Raw genomic sequence first — 21,001 nt, forward strand, 5'->3', positions numbered from 1 at the left:
CGTCTGCCAAGGCCAATGCCCAATGTCATAGCAGAGGTTATGTAAAATCCAAAAAGCCAAAGTTCAGTAAAATTACCTTTAAAAAATAAATTTAAATCGTCTGAGGAGAAACATAAACTTGCCAATATGCCATTGACGACACTGAGTGGCAAGGAGCGGCTAAGGTCCTTCCCTGTGTTCATGACTAGTGATTCAGCTTAACATGACGATGGAAGCCCTCCTCCCGCTACAAAAATCAAATGAGTTAAGCTGGCAAAAGCACAGCAAAGAACTGTGCGTTCTAATTCTAAGAAGATATCACAATTCCTCAAGGAGAGTCCAAGTTTGGTGGCGGTTGCGATGCCTGACATTCCCAACGCAAGACGGGAAGAGGTGGCTCCTTCCACCATTTGCACACCCTCTGCAAGTGCTGGAAGGAGCACCCACAGTCCACTTGCTGATATGCAAATTGAAGATGTCACTGTTGAAGTACAACAGGATAAGGATATTGGTGTAGCTGGCGCTGAGGAGGAAGTTGACGAGGAGGATTCTGATGGTGATGTGGTTTGTTTAAATCAGGCTCTGGAGGAGACCGTTGTTGTCCGTGGGATGAAAAAGCCCATCACGGTTATGCCTGGGCAGAAGACCAAACATTCCACCTCTTTGGTCTGGCAATATTTCTATCCAAATCCGGACAACAACTGTCTTGCCATATGCACCATATGTAAAGGTGAAATAAGTAGGGATAGGGACGTTAACCTCCTAGGAACATCCTCCCTTATACGTCACCTGCAGCACGTTCATAAAAAGTTACTGCCAAGTTCAGAAACTGTAGCTAAGACTGTAAGCAGTCGAGGGACACCTAAATCCCTTTGTCCTGTTGTATCCAAGCACCTGCAAACCACACCGTCAACTCCCTCCTCGTCAATTTCCTCCTCAGTCTGGAATGGAGGTAGTCCTGCAGGCCATGTCACTGGCATGACTGACTCCTCTCCTATCTGGGATTCCTCCTGAGGATCCTGCATTGCTACGCCTACTGCTGCCGCTGCTGTTGGGAGTCGTTCATCATCCCAGAGAGGAAGTAGGAACATCACTACTTCTTTTACTAAGCAATTGACCCTCCAACAGTCCTTAGCGAGGAGGATGAAGTACGATAGCAGTCATCCTGTTGCAAAGCGGATAACTGAGGCCCTTGACAGCTATGATGGTGTTAGACATGCATCCGGTATCCGACATTAGTGCAGTGTGGATTTAGACAATTGATGGAGGTAGTGTGTCCCCGGTACCAAATCCCGTCTAGATTCCACTTCACTAAGCAGATAACGAGAATGTACAGAGACGTCAGAAAAAGTTTCCTAAAAAAGGCGGTTGTACCCAATGTCCACTTAACCACGGACATGTGGACAAGTGGAACAGGGCAGACTAAAGACTATATGACTGTGACAGCCCACTGGGTAGATGTATCGCCTTACACAGCAACAACAGCAGCGTCACCAGTAGCAACATCTCAGGAACACCAGCTTGTTCCAAGGCAGGCTACACTGTGTATCACTGGTTTCAGAAAGAGGCATACTGCCGACAACCTCTTCGAGAAACTGAGGGAAATCATAGCCCAATGGCTTACCCCACTTAGACTCTCCTGGGGATTTGTGATATCTGACAACGCCACCAATATTGTGCGGGCATTACATCTGGGCAAATTCCAGCACGTCCCATGTTTTTCTCACACAATAAATTTGTTGGTGCATAATTTTCTGAAAAACGACAAGGGCGTGCAGGAGACGCTTTGGGTGGCCCGAAAAATTTCTGGCTTCTTTCGCCATTCAGCGACTGCGTGCCGAAGACTGGAGCGTCAGCAAACACTCTTGAACCTGCCCTGCCATCACCTGAAGCAAGAGGTTGTGACGTGGTGGAACTGAACCCTCTATATGCTTCAGAGGATGGAGGAGCAGCAAAAGGCCATTCAAGCATATACATCCACCTATGACATAGGCAAAGGACGGGGTATGCACTCAAGCACAGTGGAGAATGATTTCCGTGTTGTGCAAGGTTCTCCAGCCCTTCGAACTTGCCACACGTGAAGTCAGTTCAGACACTGCCAGCTTGAGTCGGGTCGTTCCCCTTACCAGGCTTTTGTAGAAGCAGCTGGAGAAAGTGAAGGAGGAGCTAAGACGGAGCGATTCCACTCGGTATGTGGGACTTGTGGATGAAGCCCTTCATTTGTTTTGCCAGGATTCGAGGATGGTCAATCTGTTGAAATCAGACCACTACATTTTGGCCTCCGTGCTCGATCCTAGGTTTAAAGCCTACGTTGTCTCTGTTTCTGGCGGACACAAGCCTGCAGAGGTGCAAAGACCTGCTGGTGAAAACACTGTCAGCTGAAGCGGAATGTGACACGTCAACAGCTCCTTCTTCATTTTCTCCCACAACTGGGGCTGCCAGGAAACAACTTAGGTATCCCAAGCAACCTGCTGGCGGTGATGCAGGGCTGGCAGGGCCAAGTTTGGGCATCTGGTCTGGACTGAAGGACCTCCCAACAATTTCTGACATGTCTACTGTCACTGCATATGATACTGTCACCATTGACAGAATGGTGGAGGATTACATCGGTGAATGCATCCAAGTAGGCATGTCAGACAGTCCGTACCTGTACTGGCAGTAAAAAGAGGCACTTTGGAAGCCCCTGTACAAACTGGCTCTATTTTACCTGAGTCGCCCCCCCTCTAGTGTGTACTCCGAAAGAGTGTTTAGTGCAGCCGGGAACCTTGTCAGCGAAAGGCGTAGGCGGTTGCTTCCACAAAATGTGGAGAAGATGATGTTCATAAAAATGAATTATCAACTCTTCCAGGGAGACCAGCCTCCAGAAAGCACAGAGGGACCTGTGGTGGTGGATTCCAGTGGGGACGAATTAATGCTCTGTGAGGATGAGGATGTACACAACACTGAAGAGGGTGAGGAATCGGTGGATGAGGAGGATGAGGACGACATCTTGCCTCTGTAGAGCCAGTTTGTGCAAGGACAGATTAATTGCAAGCTTGCTTTGTGGGGGTCCAAACGAACCAATCATTTCAGCCACAGTCGTGTGGCAGACCCTGGCGCTGAAATGATTGGTTTGTTAAAGTGTGCATGTCCTGTTTATACAACATAAGGGTGGGTGGGAGGGCCCAAGGACAATTCCATCTTGCACCTCTTTTTTTTTTTTTCTTTGCATTATGTACTGTTTGGGGCCTAGTTTTACAAACTGCCATCCTGTCTGCCACTGCAGTGTCACTCCTAGATGGGCCACGTGTTTGTGCCGCACACTCGTGTCGCTTAGCATAGTCATCCAGCTACCTCAGTGCAACCTTTTGGCCTAAAAACAATAGTGTGAGGTGTTCAGAATAGACTGGAAATGAATGGAAATTAATGTTATTGAGGTTAATAATAGTGTAGGAACAAAAAATAAAAATAAAAAATTCTGTGATTTTAGCTGTTTTCATGCTTTTTTCCAATAAAATACAGATACAAAACTAGGGATGAGCGGGTTTGGATTTACTCCGTTCTCAAAACTGCATTTTATTGGCTATCGGCTATCATGTGTTTTGGATAGCCAATAAAATAAATCCGAACTAATCCGAATTTGCGGTAAAGTGGCGATAAGAACCGAGTAAATCCGAACCCGCTCATCCCTACACAAAACACGGAAGGGTGGTCTTGGCAAAACCAATCCAGATCCAAAACCTGGAGAAAGATCCAGATCCAAAGCACGAAAAGTGGACATTGCACACCCCTAGTTTGAACACCCTAAAGCCGGACTTTTTGCGGATTTCTGCTCACCACCTCGGGAGCAGAAATAATGGGCACCCGCAGCAATTGCGCCCATCAACATAAACATTTCAATAGCTGCCATATGCAATGGACCCCCAAAAAACAATTGCATTCCCCCCATAAGAGTGTGTATGGCACCCATGATCATATTTTATCACAAGAAAACCAGTCACATCTGCTGATCTGGTTTAATGAGAGTCCTAAAAAAATATATATTTACACAACACCTGGCGCTAATCAAATGGCAATTATTATAACTCAATATTTTATCAGCAATGAAGCTGTTAAATTAATCATAACAGCATAACACACCATGTGAGCCTGTGACAGCTCACCAATAAACACGTGTAGAACAAACTAAAAATACATATATAGGTGATGCGCTAATTAAAAAGAGGTCCCAATGTGGCAGAACAGAACAATCAATCAGAACACCATCATTTAGATTTCTTAATATTTTTTATTATTTTTTCGTATAGAATTGTGTCGGTAATATATCTTTTAAGAATATAATGTTCTTATGTTATATGTATGTATGATGTTTTATGTGTAATATAAAATTTAAAATATTAAGAAATCTAAATGATGGTGTTCTGATTGTTCTGCCACATTGGGACCTCTTTTTTTAATTAGCGCATCACCTATATATGTATTTTTGATGAGTCTTAACATTTATGAAAAAACATGGCACAATGTTGGACAAACCTGGAAGTGTGTATGCGCCATTAATCATTCTGTCCAATGCTTCTGGTGCTACTCCTGCAGTCACCACCTTTTTAGCAGATCATTTCAAGAGATGAGGATCACAGATCACATGGTAGATAGTAATAGTGTGTACGCAGGAATCTGCATGTTTATCTGGACTTTCTATTGTAAGTTTAACTGTAAGAAGAATCACATCTCAAGCAGGATTGTACAAGTGAGTACCTAGCTTTACAAACAGTCTGAAGTCCATCATTCCAGAGTACAAAACACTATTTACAAATGAAGAATACCTAAATCTATATCTTGCGATCTATAGGCTTATGTCAACAATCCGAGAAATAGACCAAACAAAAAATGTCTTTCATGGAAGAGCAGACAAAAGAAAGCCCCATCGCTGAAAAGATAAATAAATCCCCACAAAGTAGAGTAGTATGGAGGCGGGGCAATTCAATTAAACGCGATGTGAATAGCGCCAGGAAGGAATTCCTGGAACTGTTCAATTGTCCCCGTCTCACTTAGTCGGGAGATGACGGTCACTGCACCTGTTTAGACGCGGTAACCAGCATTCTCCGACTGAAGTGCTGGCCGCGATGATGTTAGCGCCACGCTAAGCCGGGAAAAATGCAATGCGGCTGGCACTTAAGTTGGATTTTGGCTCACACCTCAGGAGATCTTTTAAAATGTGTCAGTGAGTAATGACTACACCTGTGTACCTGCTAGGTGGCCTGGAAAACGTGACCTGTGTGGGGTCCTGTGGACAGAGTTTGAGAACCAAACTGCTCTAGTCAGACTGAACAGCGCGGTCATTTGAATAGCTCCGTGAACTCCTCCGCATTTCACATCATGTTGAATTGAATCACCCCCTATGTGTCTTAGGTTTACAAGGTTGAACTGGAATAAAATTCAGCATCCATGTTCTGTATATAATAATAATAATACATTATTGTCACTAACAGCATGATTGATGTCAACGAAAATCCAAACGGCACTATACCACATAATAAAACAGGCAGCAAATACTATTTAAAGATATAAAAAAAAGAAAAGAAAACATCATAACAGCATTAATCTATCAAAATTAAGTCAATCATTTAACATACACACTACAGTTAGGGATAAAAGCTATTATGCAAATGTTTTGTGCCTAACGCCTATTAGATGGCAATTTCTCAGAAAGAGCATGGTTAGGATGGCTGGGATCTGCTAAGATGGATCTAGTTTTCTTTTTCATATATCTCCAGAGTGCATGGTAGCACAACTCCAATAATTCTACTAGCCGTCCCAATCGCCCGATCTAATGCCCTACCTTCAGCCACAGTACAGTTCCCGTACCAAACAACAATCCCATAAGTCAAGATACTTCCCACAATACTGCGATAGAAATTTAAAAGGGTCCCCTACTCACACACGCCAATCTTAAGCGACGCAGTAAAAACAGGCGTTGGTGTGCCAATTTAACACAATTTAAAAGAAGACAATACCTCAGTGGTCAGACCACCTAGACAAACGGGGGCCCTTTATAGGAACACTGTTTCCTGATATCAACAATCATTTCCTTTTTGTTTTTATCGTATTTAAGAGTAGGCAGTTTTCACTACTGCACTCAAACATTCTAGCCTCCTCCGCTCTATAGGCAAGTTCATCCCCGTTGGGGTCTTAAAGGGCGCACAGATGGTGTTTATGGCAAATTAGGTATTTGTTTCTTAAAACTAAATGTATAGGAAGTAACAAATTTTAAACTTGAACGTATTTAATATGTAATAAATTGTATAAATATATTAAAATGATCGCATAAATGAACAAATAACTCCATACTCCACATCTAATCAGCCATAGTTCTCATTTCATTACTGAAGTTGAGACCACACAGGAACTACGGGAGCAGAAAGGTCGACCGAGAGGCAAGAGCTCTGCCGGACGGGACTGCTCTGACGGCAATAGCCGCTGCAACCATCACCCCGCTGTTCTTATTCATCCGCACGGTTAACAGCCACTGAACACAGGAACCGACCAGGACTGGGTAATACAATTTAAATGATTATTTGTTCATTTATGCGATCATTTTAATATATTTATACAATTTATTACATATTAAATACGTTCAAGTTTAAAATTTGTTACTTCCTATACATTTAGTTTTAAGAAACAAATACCTAATTTGCCATAAACACCATCTGTGCGCCCTTTAAGACCCCATCTGCTTATTATGTTTATATCCCAGTGATTTAGGAAGGGATCACTAAGGTCTGTGGCAGCCAAAGAGTTACACCAAACCTAACATTGTTTTCCTCCTATTTTCCCTCTTTCTACCCCCCTTTCTTTCCCCCCTCCCTGTTTGCCATTACAACTAAGGAGATACCTGCATTTCCCTAAGTTCATCCCCGTTAGTTATCAGACCAACGATAGTGATGTCGCCTACGAATTTAACGACCTTAACAGACTGAGACGCACAATCATGGGTGAACAATAAATACAGAGCTGGGCTCAGGACACACCCCTGCGGGACTCCAACATTCAGCACCAACTTATTTGAACTAGATTTCCCCAACTTGACCACCTGAGGTCTATCAGATAAAAAATTTAACAGCCATCTACAAGAAAAACCATTTAAACCCAACCCGAACAGCTTAGTAATCAGAGCACTAGGTACAATAGTGTTAAATGCTGAGCTAAAATCTACAAATAAAATTCTTGCATAGGTATCCCTAGCTTCTAAATGCAATACAGTTAGGATAGCATCCTCGGTCGAGCTGTTAGCCCTAAAGGCAAACTTCCAGGGGTCAAAGCCCACTACAAAGTGAGATTTTACGTGACTCAACACTAATCTCTTGAAGCATTTCATCATAGCTATAGAGCGATAATCATTTAAACATTTCGGGGGTCCATTTTTAGGGATAGGAACAATGGTAGTTAATTTAAAGCACTTTGGGACAAAGCAAGAATCCAGGGAGAAGTTAAAAATAAATGTAAAACCCCCAGCTAACTGATCACTACATTCCCTCAACAGTGATCGCACTGAATGAAAAAAAAATTGGGTCCCAGGGTCCCCTCACTTTAAAAAATTGGGGTCCTACTCCACAGTTTCTGGGTCCCATCACATATTATGAAGGGTGAGGGCAGGCAACAGTTGGGACAGGGCTGTGGAGGCAGGTAGTAGTTAGGGTAGAGTTGGTGGTGAGACTGCACAGGGGCCCCCTCCTCTCTAGAAACGCCCCTATAGCACTCTATACATAACATTACGCAGGCTGCAAGCTGCTAGAACTGTGTAATGTTTATGTATAAGGTGCTAGAACTGAGTACATAAGTCATTCTTCCTGCAGATTTCGTTTAATCGGCACAAAGTAAGACTGGCAGGACACTTACCTGCTAAACCATCTGTGCTGTGCTGCTATAGGGGTGTATGAGCTGTGCTCCCTGTAGTCACCGTGCTGCGCTCCGCTCCCATCTTTCCAACGAGTGACCGCATGCAGAAGTCACTTCGAGTCCGACCTGGAAACGGGGAATGCGGGATGGAGACGCTGCCTCGCTGCTGCTGCTCCCGGGCGGTGGGCGTGGCCAGACAGTCCGAGGTCAGATCGTGGTGGGCTGGCCGGTGTCTGACTGAATGTTCAGAGTTACCTACTGTAACCAGAGATTGGGAGAGGGGATGGCACGTGGCGGTGACTGAGGAGACACCGGCGGCTATTGGTTGAAAAGATTCCACAGGCGGTGATAGGCTGCTGCACCCAGCATAGCCCCACACAGCGCGTCCCGCTGAGTTTTTAAAATCTGGTCCGCAACTCCCTATATCGTGTAAAAACACGCTATAGCGCGTATTTTGTAAACCCTGCCTCAAGACTTGAACCGTGATGCCATCTGGACCATCCGCCTTCCTAGAGTCCACAGAACGCATACACTGACGGACAACTGATTTGTGCAGCACCAAGGGTATCTCCCCTACCCTCTGAACCAATAAGGGAACATCTGGTTTATATGTACAATTAAACCTGGAATAAAACACATTTAAGTCTTCTGCAAGGGAATTATCTGCACTCCCAACATCAATTGATTTAGCTTTATAGTCAGTGAGCCTCTGCAAGCATTGCCCACATGCTCCTAGGGTCACTATTCAAGTTGACATTCTCTTCCATTTTTGCTGCATAGGCTACTTTAGCCCGCCTAATTTCCCTACGAAGATCTGCCATAGCAGCACAATACCCATTCTTATCACCAGACCTAAAGGTCCTATCTCGTGCCCTAATAAGGAACGGACTTCCCCATTCAGCCAAGGTTTCTCATTTGAGAACACCTTAAAGCTTCTCCTAGTCCTTACACTCTCCACACAGCAATTTATATACCCTATAACAAGACAGGTAAAAACATCCAAATCAACCGAGCCGTTTACCACAGATTCCTCCAATTTGTAAATTCCAAGCTGTCTTGCAGACGTTCAACAGTCATATCAGGCCAAACCTGAACACTTTTCCTAGTCTGTTTAATACGCCTTACAATAGGTACATACATAGGAACCAAAAAAAGAGACAAATGGTCAGATTTCCCTATGTGGGTGCATACAACAATCTCATATCCAAGCTCGTATAAACTTGGTTCAGGACATCTCCTCCACGAGTCGGCACCACAATATTCTTATAAAATGTAGGCAGTACAGATTTTAAGTCCACTCCATTAAAGTCCCCGGCCACAATGAACGCCCCTTCCACATACACCGATAGCAACTTGGTCATTGCGTTATATAATAAGTCCAAGGCACAGCCTCTGTTTGCCTGCGGGTGGATATAAACAGCCATTATTGTAACCGCCGTAAATTCTCTAGGCAGATAGAGCGGCTATACATTTCAACAGAGTATACTCCACCACCTCCGAGCAAAAGGACCGTTCAAATTTGATTATACAATAGAACAATGTTTATAAGCACGCCAAGAAACTAACAACTGAATGGCTTTAAAAGTCAAAGCATAGACCTCAATACTACTGAGATGATATGACAGGACCTTAAGAGATCTGGGCATAAATGAATGCCCTCAAACATCAATGTACTGAAGCAGTGTTACAAGGAGGAATGGGCAAAAATTCATCAAACACCTCAAACTGGGTACACACTATAAGATTTTGCCCAACGATGCCAACGACTAGATCAGTTCAGACTGATTAATAGGATACCGAAAGTGGCCTATATACACAATACCCAATAATTTAGTTCCAAATGATCCTTTCAATTGCAAATCGTAGAGTGTTTGTAGGAGAGTGCTAATTAACGAGCAGACATCAACCGAGGTCCGTACACACTGCACTTTCTGAACAATGCCAAAACAACGTCAACGACCTAACGTGTGCAGCACGCACAATATCGGGAGCCGACCCAAATGGTTTTTGACTGACCGTCGGGCCTTTGATCTGTGTACACAATATCTCACCTAAAGGTTATGGATCTTATGAGCAACAACAATTGATTGATGCAGATGACTTTTCCTATTGGCATGAAACTAGTGCAAGAAAATGCTCCAGATTGAGCTCCCAATAGTTCTGCTTTCATATGGAGGTGGTAACCCTTCCTGATCACATAATGACGTGCACTTCATTAACACCAACTACCTTGGATATGGAAGCAGTAAGGGTGTACTTACTTTTTCTAGTAATTCTTGTTGGTTTGCGTTCTGTTTATGGAATAAATATTGCAGGTGGGATATCTGTCACATGAGATTGGATTGATCACATTTTATAGGACTTGTGGAGGACTAGATGATTTGTGATCAGCAGCGCTAAAGTAGCGCTGCTAATGGATCATCGCGGGTCTATCCAATTAGCCCCAAAGTGCCGCCCGATGCTGGCACTTATCGTGGACTTTTTTTCTGGATTTGTTGTGTCCCGAAAAAAAAAAAAATCCACAAAAAGATGAAAGGGCGAAAACACATAGGTTATGAGCTTATCACGAATCATATGTGTTTTCAGGAGAAATATCCTAATAGGATAGGGGGAAAAAATTATGGTCAAAAAATGGGCATAACCTACGCAAAATCACAGCTAATTGGATACCCCCAGTCTCGTATTAGAAATAGGTTGCGTTTTCTTTTTTTATATATATATATATATATATATATATATAATATATATATATTAATGTATTATTAACTTTGTTTGCACTTGGTGCCACGTGCCTTAATGATGTATGGATGCTGACCAGAATGGCTCTGAACATTCAGTGCATACATGATACTACAGTGTGACTGTACATGACACAAATTGCTGCCTTTCAGTGAGTGCAAATGGTACTGTGTCATGGCTGGTGTAGTGTGCTTATTAAATATTCCCCCGCCCCTCCCTATTTTCCAGTTAATTGGCACCTCTGCTTCTTACTAGCTTGTGTGCTCCCTGCATGTAAGTAACTACTTTTTCTAAGATAATAGTATGCGTCTTCAGTCACTATAACAATGCATACCTACCTCCTTCTATGTGATGTAGGCTGGTGATGTAATTGTACTTGTACCTGTTACGTGGATACCTACCTTGTTCTGAGCAAATGGCTGGCTCCTCTTGTTGTTCTATCACTGATATATTTATGTGGTAAGCTGATAGTTGTGCTAGTTCTGAATGCATTAAGTATATATGTATATAATGCATGATGAATGCAGGAACAAATGGTGACTTTCAGCTTCTGATCCCTGCTGCATGGTAAGTGGCTGGACCTGCATTCTGCTGTGCCGTTAGTACCCCCTTCCTCCTTCAATGTCTGTTTTGGTTTTTGAAATTCTATTCATTCTCTACATACTTATATGCAAAGCGAAAGAAGAAAAATTCCCCCTTTGTGGATTTTTAGCAAGCATTTCCGGTTATTTACAGAGCGGTGGAACAACTGCTGAGTGTTTGTACAGCTCTATGTTCAGAGTACAGTAAGGTGTATATTGTAAGCTCATCTTACTTTGCAATTTTGCTGTGAGCATTCCCCCAGGATGTATGTGATAGTTGTGTATATTTCTGTGATCATTGTCTTATCTAGCCTATATATGTGGCATTTTGTATGTGTGCTTTAAAATGTGTTTTCTTTTGTTTGTTTTTTCTAGGTCTTAATTTGATTTGAAGAGGAGTGAGTACATTATGGTGAGTAAACCTGACTTCTGTCATTACATTGCAGTGTCACTTGTCCAGAATAGTAAATAGGTTCCATCCCAATGGAATGTAACACTAGAATAGTAATACTGTCAGCTTTGTATTGTACTATATTGTAATAATGCACCGCACTGTAAGACACTTTTTTGCAAAGTTGAGTCCTTTTCTGTTTGCATTATCTCCTGGTTGGTAATATGAATGATTAAGTTGCTTCTGTAGTAATTGTGGCTTCCATCATGGTTACTCAGTAATTTTACAATCTGACAAATCTGTCCCTAAAAAGTAAGGTAAGCAGAGGGTTAATCGAGGCACACAGATCTGTTATTCCTGCTAACAGCCTCGCGGCTGGAACTTTAGTCAGAGAATGCCGGTTCTCCGACTAAACACCCAGGTTAAGTCGCGAGAACCGTCTTTCTCCGACTTAGGCCCATATTCAATTAGATGCGAAAACTCGAAAACTTTTCGCCTATTGTACTTCCTGCCGAATTCACTTGTTTGGGATGCGAATTCGCGGCATGCGCGTCTCTGCGATTCAATGTATTAAATTACAGAACAGGCAAAAACGCAAATAGGCGAATGCATAACCAGGGGCGCCGAGAGGGGGGGGGAGCGGGTACTATTTACCGGGGCCCAGGCTTGCTAGGGGGCCCGGGTCCGGCGCCACTCTTCCCCCACCCACACAGCAGCGTGCTGGGCTGCAGTAAGAGACTGCCTGTGGGGGGGAGCGATCACACTGATCATGGCGCTGCAAAAGTTGTTTTTTTCTTTCTTTAGCTCAAGGGGGTATGGCCATGTCTCCCTAGATTAGGCCACGCCCCCTTCACATGGGCCCAAAGGGTACTGAATCAATTCCCCACATTTGCACCCCAAAATAGAGATTTTGCACTTTCTTCCGCCCGTCATTCAATGGAAAAACTTTTCCGCCTGTTTCAGGGCATTGAGTTTCCGCCTAGGCGAATTGGTCCCGGAATTGAATTTGGAGATAAGACGCAAACAGGCGAAAAGCGGCAGTAGGCAAAACTGCTTTTTGGCTTTTCGCGTCTAATTGAATCCGGCTCTTAATTTGTAACACTCGGACTAAACAGCGCGCTGAATTAATTAGCTGCGGGATCAATTTCCCAGCGCTGTTCAACTCCTGCTGAATTGAATCGCCCCCACAGCGTCAGAAATAAGGATAATGATTATATGACCCCCAATATGGTAAATTTCATTTTGGATAACATTTCTGAAGTGTTTATGCAACAGACATACACATTGGGAGAGATGATCTCCCAAATTAAATATTTAATGTAAATGCCTCAACTCTAACCTGCACAATGGCAAGGGCGTTCACCTAACACCTCTACAATGTCTGAAGCCACTTCTGCAGAGGATGGCAGGGAAAGTTTGGATCTTAAACACTAAGAAAGCATAAGGGTTGTCTGTCTGTCTGTCTGTGTGGGCATAAGATGTGTGCATAGTTGTAGGTTTTATATAGCAGGGTCTAGATGGCTGCACCATAAGTGTGACCAGTTAGAGGTGTCCATGAGAAGTGAAGGGTGGGCTTATGTATTTTCCAAGCACTATGGTTCTCATACATGTAATACCCAACTGCAGTTGTGGTTTTGTGGGGCAATCCAATTAGGTGCAAGTTTGCAAAAGCGAGTTTGTTTCATAAAACTTATACAGTGCACGAATACGAACTCCCGAAAAATGTGACATCCAATTAGAAATGCCTATTTGCGCTACTCGCGGCGAGGGTGTGCAAATTTTCTGTATCATGCATCTTAGAAGAAGGGAATGAAAAAGTGCGTAAACCATCATACTGGAACCCCAAAAAAGTGAGAACTTCGTTATCAGAATCATATAGAAGACTGATGGTGGACATAAGGAAAGTACTGGAGGTTTTTTTTAAACTGTATCAAATGGCTGATTTATGCATTTTTGTTTAATTTTTTTTTATTAAATAAAAAATTATCAAAAGCAAACTTTTTTTAATTTAATAACGAATTAAACATATCATGCAAAAAAAAGTAGAAAAATTATTTTGTGGTAATTTGCCTAGACTAATGAAAAAGTTAATTTTTGGGATAATTTGAGGCCCATTTTTTTTTTCCAACACTCAAAATGCCTTTTTAGTCATTAGGGTGTAACCAAGAGGTTCTACACTGTGGGCGGAATTCAATTGTTTTCGCGGCCCGCATCTCCCGTCTAAAGTGACAGGAGATCGCGGGCCGCTATTCAATTGTGCCAGCTTTTCACGCTGATCGCACCCAAAGTGGTCAGGTTTAGCCGCGTAAATCGGCTAACCCCGACCAAAGTGCTGGGCGCGATCGCGAAAAGTGATGTTTGGGCGCCCAAACATGTCACTTTTCGCACATTTCAGCTCTCATCCCCCAGGGGCTGCGAGCTGAAATGTAGCGCTTGGCAGCTGATCGCGGCCGACAGGAGCAAGAATAGAATAGCTCCGTCGGGCGCGATAGGGGATGAAAATAATTGAATTCCGCCTTGTCTCGAAATTTTCACCTTAAAATAAAGATTTTCCCTGCCTTTTCACACCCTCAGGGAGTGCGCACAAAAAAATGCTAATTTCCTTTGAAAAAAAAAAAAAAAATGATGTTTTAGAATTGGATTGCAATGGCAATTCACAGTGTGAGTTCCCCGTGAGATCTGCTCGCGCAAGCGAACTCGCACCTAATTGAATAGCCCCCTTAGAAAGAAACATTTCATTTGGGTGGGCGTCTATTATTCAAAACTATTTACAGTTTTACGCTTTAATGTTCTAACCTGTAATTTTGGATTTATAGATCCCCAATATAAAACGGGGATCAATAATATAGACCCAACATGGTAAAAATAATTGTAGTTATCCAGGGTTGCTTTGGCTGACATTGACCTCATACAGTTTCCAACATTATACGGAAAGCTCCAACTATCTATTAATCTTAAATAGCATTAAGATTTTTATCACACCTACTACCACTGCACTCAGCTATCAGGTTTTCAATTATGGTACATAATAGTACTTCAATCTGCCACTACATTTCAGCAAATTACAGGGAGATGAATGGAAGGGAGGAGGCTAAGAATTACTTTTTGTCATGAAAAATAGGGATTACGAAAAAAAAAAAAAATCATAGATTTTCTTTAATATACTAAATAAAACATTACTGAACATTTGAAACACAACCAGAATTATCAGTACAGAAGTAAGTTACTGTTCACTTACAGGAGACCTAATAGAACACAAACCAGTGATTCACCTTCATAGCACCGAATAACAAGCATCAAAGGAGACAAGTACAGTAAAATATTAATCACACTGTAACCTTGATTTGTCAGTCATTAACCACCTTAAGTTTCTATTTAATCTCACAGTATTACACAGACAGAATGGTTATATATATTGATTTGTTTATTCACATGAGGCTGAAGATAGTGTTTCAAAGTGATATTACTCTCTCTAATTTTGACCTGTTGTCTTTAATCCACAGAAAATAGAAATGTAGTATCCATTCACTTTACAGACTATGGCCAAAAAAAAAAACTGATCACATTACTACTATGTAAAAAGACAGCTTGAGTAGAGATGAGACAAACACTGTAGGTTTTTTTTTGTCACCAAAACAATATTTTAAGTAATGAGAATTTTCAGAATTTGATGGATTTCCCGAACAGATTAAGGGCTGATGTTGATTTATTAGTTAATGGCTCCTCTCATATATCCACTCTATGCATGATGTACAGTATTTGTGATGGACCTTTTATTGCGGTGTAACAATTGGGTTCTGCTACAGTTTTTCGATCTATCACTTCTATTGCACAGAGCTTTCATAGCACCTCCCATACCCAAATATTGCCCAGGTGAGATATATGAAGCACAGAAGATTAAAGGGGGAATGTAATGGAGGATGAGTTTGTGACAGTGCTAACTTTTTGGCAATTTTGTTTCAAGATTTAAAGTAGCAATTTTATTTTGTGAAAGCCTAAACCAACCTGGTTTTGCCTTTTTAAATGTGGCACTACTTTAAATACTGTTACAAAATCTCTGAAAAATTGGGGCTGTTACAAACTCTAACCATATTACATTAATTTTCTGTGTTGCCAGTGGAAGAAAAGTGGTTTGTTTCTGCCTCTCTTACCAGACACCTGGTAGTTTGTATCAGAATAAATGTTTGAGGACTATTACTTAATTGCCTGCTAATTTTTCAAGTAACCCTTTTCTTTCTGTTTGTGCTGGAGTCCCTCAGCACCTCGTATAATACCCACTGACTGACTGTCTCCAGCCACACTAGCCTTGTGTCTCTGTGACAGCTTCTCGCTTATTCCTGGGATCGGAAACCTATTACATAACCCAGGACAACCTCTGTAATGTCATAGTTTCAGTCTCTGCTCTCTTATTTTACTCATTATCTTTTGCCCTTTTTGCTGTTTCGGTAAATGTGTCCTTGCCACTGAGTTGTTACACATGCCTGTTTTATGTATTTGTAGGGTAAACAGTAGTGTTTGTGTACACTAGGGGTTCATAACCTGTGGGTCATTGCCACGTTTTGGTCCTCGTGATAATCATGTTTTAGAAACCTGTTTGTACTACCAAATAAAACATCATTTTACTTCAATGTTGCTTTGTGAGTGTCATATACCCCTTCCAGAACGACAACATGGGAAATACGTAGATCTATCAACCCGTAAACTTCCCAGGTCTCAGTCCCCGACCCTGGTACAGATCCAAACCAGATCGGCCCCTTTCATACATAGATAGTCTAGACCTGGGTTGGTGTGCATGCACCGGCAAAAACCTGGGTATTTAGGCTATGCATGAAAGGGGTTTAATTTAAACAAGAGTATACTGTTAGAACTCTTTATTCCCCCTGCTGGGAACCTGGGCCAGCACTGAGATTAAGGAACTAAATAGGAGAACATTTAATAGAATGAATACATTTTCATGCATGGTTGGGGCAGACATTTCGTGGGCTTGTCTGAGGATTTTGTCTGTAAAAATAATATGTGACTGAACCGTCCTTGTAGTGTTTCTCTGACTGTTTGTGCCATTTTTGTCTAACTGGTTGCAGTACAGAACTGAATGAGACTTAATTAGTGTGAATCTGTGGATCGTTGTGACCAGGACAGGTGAAAAGTCACAGAATACTGACGCACACAGCCTCTAAATGTCAGCAAATACTAGAATTATATCTGGCTGACTAAAATAATAGGAGGAAATAAAACCAGTGCAGGGGATCTTCGGTGACATTTATATCACACTGCTAATGTAATAATCTACCTGATAGCACTGACCTCTGGTACTTTATGACTGTGGAGGATAAGATACAGAAATATTGGCTTTAATACTTCTATGTATTGGTAATCACATGATATGTTACCACTTACCAGCACGTTTTGTTACAGCTGACCTGTCTACGGAGTCCATGCAAGATCAAATTGAGGATGGGAAGCGGAGCTTACTAGTGTGTATTGAAAACTACACAAAGATTTATAATGGTTATTTGACTTTTTGATCCAACAGTACAAAATACTCAGCATAGCAGTAGCATATATAAACATTCAGGGGCCTATTCATCAACACTAAAATAAAGTTTTTAAGGACATTTTCCTTAATTAATGTTATTTTAATGTTCATGAAGAGACTTAACACAGGAGATATCACTGATATCTCCTGTGTTAAGTCCCCCTGCATTAATTTCCACACTCCCCATACATTAGTACATTAGTATGGGGATGTGGAAATTATGGTATTCATCAAATTCCGAACATTATGTATTTTCAGAATTTTGATGGAGTTACTATTCGCCACTATGAGGTGGGGAATAGCAGGTGACACTTACCTGTGTCAGCATGGGCAGGTCCCTCGACGTCTTGCTCCGGCGCTCTTGTCCGTCCTCTGGCTCCAGTGGCTGTTCTGAGACGTGTTCTCCCAACAGAACACAATAAAGTTTAGGAAAAAAAAAAACTTTTTTTTTTTTCCTTTTTCTAAACTGCACCACCGTGTGCTGCTGGGAGACCACGTGTCAGAACAGCAGGACGGAGCCAGAGGCACTGCAGCGGGCAGGTAAGAGCGGGGACGGAGGGGAGGAGAGCGGGGTGAGGGGGACACAAACTTACCGCAGCTGTAGGCAGTGCTGCGCATGCGCTTGTTTTACAGATGTAACGGCGCATGCGCAGCACTGATTACAGCTGCGGTAGGGTAGAGCAGATAGGGAAAAGTATCTATTTCCCGAAAAGCGGTCATCGCAAAAATGACAGCTTTTCGGAATAGATAGTTATGGGAGGAGGAATGATGAATTCCTCCGGTGATTAGGTAGAACTCCATGCGAGTTTTAAACCTGATTACCTCCAGAGAATTTTTAGGTATGATGAATAGGCCCCTCAGTGACTCAATTGTGTTTAATAAAGGGGGTAGAAAGGGGCGAGGCATAAAGGGCGGGGGGACGAATACAATTTAGATGGAAAAACTCGCAGACTTACCAAGTGCCCAGGAGTTGGGATCCGAAATTCTTGTAACTTGTCGGCAAATACTAAAATAATGAGGTCCATAAATGTCACATCCGCACATTAATATAGGTGCCTAAGTCTAGGAGCTGAGAAGCCAGGGATAATGTGCATCTTCTAACATCAGTAGAATGCATCCTCAAACATTGGGCACCAATAGGAACTTTTAAGGTGCATTGGTTGTCCAGCACTGACTTGGGGTAAGGGCATCAGTTGCCATTGCTTATTAAACTGCCAGCTCATAGTAGACTTCCGGAATACGGACGGTAAGGAGGGGAGTTTTTAAAAATGAAAAAGTTTAATTGCAATTAGCACTTTATTATCAAATGTGGTTCTTTCTGTAAAATAACATTGGTTCATGTATTTTATTAAGCATTTTCTATAAAGAAATGAATGAAATAATAGAGTCTTCTCCGTAAACCTCCTCTGGCCTTTCCCAGTTTACTCTGAGCTATTGTGCAATCAGAGAGCGAGGAATAAAAGTCAAGGCGCAATGCTGTATCCTCAGTCTCTGTAGCACTGTTATGGAGTGCCTGGAAAGGTCATTGCAGGGATAGCCATTCTGGATGGATGGAGGCCACTTAGCTAATGAATATTCATAACTAAATGACACAGCTCAAGAAAGATGGGTAAAACTGTAACTCAATGGGTTTAGTGAGTAATATGGCAACTTATCCCCCAGTTAGAGGGGCGTGATGGGGCCTCTACATATTTATTTGGTTCACCAGGCATGCACTTAAACATGTCCTTCAAATATTGATTCTGAAAAATGTAATTTAAGTTTCAAATAATCATTTTTCTAGTGATGAGTATATTGTATATAAAGGGGAATTTTTTGCACTGTTTTTGCTTTATTTTAGATAATAAATATGTTATAAAATTTGTCACCTTAAAGGGGCCTATCCATTACATGACTTTGAACAATCCATTGTTCACAAAGTCAGGTAATGGATAGCTGGCAAGGACCAGCGATGTGCGTGCACGCTGGGTCCTTGCCGTCCCCAACTATCTACTGAACGTGCCCGTCAACCTGACGACGGATGTCCAGTTCAGCATGTTCAGAGATAGGAGGTCAGGCTCCTGCACTGAATGAAGTTCAGTGCGGGCACCGCACCTCGGCGACCTGAAGGTCTGAACGCTAGACCTTAAGTCTTTCAGGTCGCCTAGTGGATAGGCCCCTTAAGATTATTCAGAACACAGAACACAATTTTGATTTTTGGATTTGCTCATAGATCCATGTAAGTGAAATTAAATATTGTCCATTGACAGCAACAAAACAATGGAACTTGGTGCTGATTACTCTATTAGTAATACATAGCATTGTCATACAATAAACCTCTCATGTTCCTGAATCCTTGTTTAGTGACTTATCATGTCGTAATAGGGCAGCAGTGCACCATGTGCCGCCCCCTCCCCCTGATCGCATTATGTCAGTGTTCTCCCCAGAGATTTTATTTTGCTGGATAAGCAGCAGCCCATCGTGCACCCCCACCCCATCTTCCCTTCCCATCCGGCATCTCATTTAGTTTGGCGGGCATTGGGTAGGAGAGGGCAGGCTGAAAAGCTTGCTTCCAGTGCTGGGTGGGCCGGGGTGGAGGGTGTAGCCGGCATCCGCCTTCCTGCGATGGCGGCTCCTAGCAGTGAGCTACACTGTGACAGGGCCAATAAGTCAGCAGGAAAATTTTGCCGGCCAGACTGCACGAAAAATATAGCATAGGTAGAAGACTGTGTTGTTACGTCGTGCAGAGGGGGTGGGGCCGCCAGCCTCAGGAAATGCAACGCTGACCAGAGCGTTGTGAGGATGCTGTGAGAGGCTGCATGGACAGCATGGCGCATGACTGGAGCTACCAAAGGATTCTCCAGACGGCACTGCGCAGCCATTCCAGGCAACCTGCTAGTCAGCAATAAGGGCCATGGGGCAGCGACTGTGCCGCTCACGGAGCACTGTGCTCTGAGCAGTGGCACCACCCCTAGTTACAGCTATGGTAACGTTGGGTACACACTGTACAATTATCTATCAGAGTAATTGAGGATATGACAAAGGATTGTATAATGTGTACACACGCACAATCTCCTTTTAGCTCAGATAAATCTGTCTCATCGAATGACCACATTTTCTTGGAAGTTCATAAGATGCGATATATCTGGACATGATATCGTAAACATTTTGCCGTCTGTACACGCTGACGACCGTTCTGCGGACTGGTGTTCATATAGTTAGAGCGTGCTTGTATAAATCTGTGCAGTGTGTACCGGGATATCTTCTTACTAACCGGACAGATAAATCGGAGGATCGGAACTAACAATTGTATAGTGTGCGCTTCACTATCTGAACTATGGGCCGTATTCAATTTGAGGCGAAAAGTCAGCGTGTTTTTGGCGGAAACTTTTCGCCGATGATGTCATTTTCGCCTGTTTGACTTTTACCCCGTATTCAATTTGAAAGACTTTCCGCCTAGACGGAAAGTCAAGTCAATGTAATAGGCGAAAAAGTTTCGCCTATGAATGGGAGGCGGAAAAAAGTGCAGAATTGGGGTTTTGGGGTGCAGCGTTGCGGGAACCCCCGTGCGGCCTTCAGACAGTTCCTCAAAGGTAATCTGTATTAAAAAAAAATACTTAAGGACACTCCAAAAAATGACTTTGAAAAGGGGGGTGAAAAAAAAAATAATGTTGGGGTACAAACTTAAAAACAAGTGTTTTTTTGATTGTAGGTGCTTGCGGCAGGTGGATTTTTCACAATTTTTCAACTTCACTTTAGCAACTTTTAAATATGCTGACCCCCCTTTTCAATTACCATAAATTTGCTGGGATAAGTTATTTTCTGGAAAAAAAGCTCCTAAATACTATTCTGCATCACCTATAGAAAAACACTATTTAGCAGCTATTGAGCCCGTTTAAAATTACCAAATACCTTCAGCAA

General features: G+C 42.5%; 1 protein-coding gene across 1 annotated transcript in view; it reads left to right on the forward strand.

Moving 5' to 3' along the window:
• Positions 1 to 21,001, forward strand: part of MTMR4 (myotubularin related protein 4) — a 90,946-nt gene that overhangs the window by 8,765 nt on the left and 61,180 nt on the right. Inside the window, exon 2 of the mRNA XM_088455299.1 lies at positions 11,550 to 11,586. Coding sequence (XP_088311425.1) covers positions 11,584 to 11,586 — 3 coding nt within the window. The 5' untranslated portion in view covers positions 11,550 to 11,583. The remainder of the gene's footprint in view (positions 1 to 11,549; positions 11,587 to 21,001) is intronic.

The sequence above is a fragment of the Taudactylus pleione genome, unplaced genomic scaffold, assembly GCF_031769625.1.
Source record: "Taudactylus pleione unplaced genomic scaffold, aTauple2 ptg000040l, whole genome shotgun sequence".
In the NCBI taxonomy this organism is placed as follows: Eukaryota; Metazoa; Chordata; class Amphibia; order Anura; family Myobatrachidae; genus Taudactylus; species Taudactylus pleione.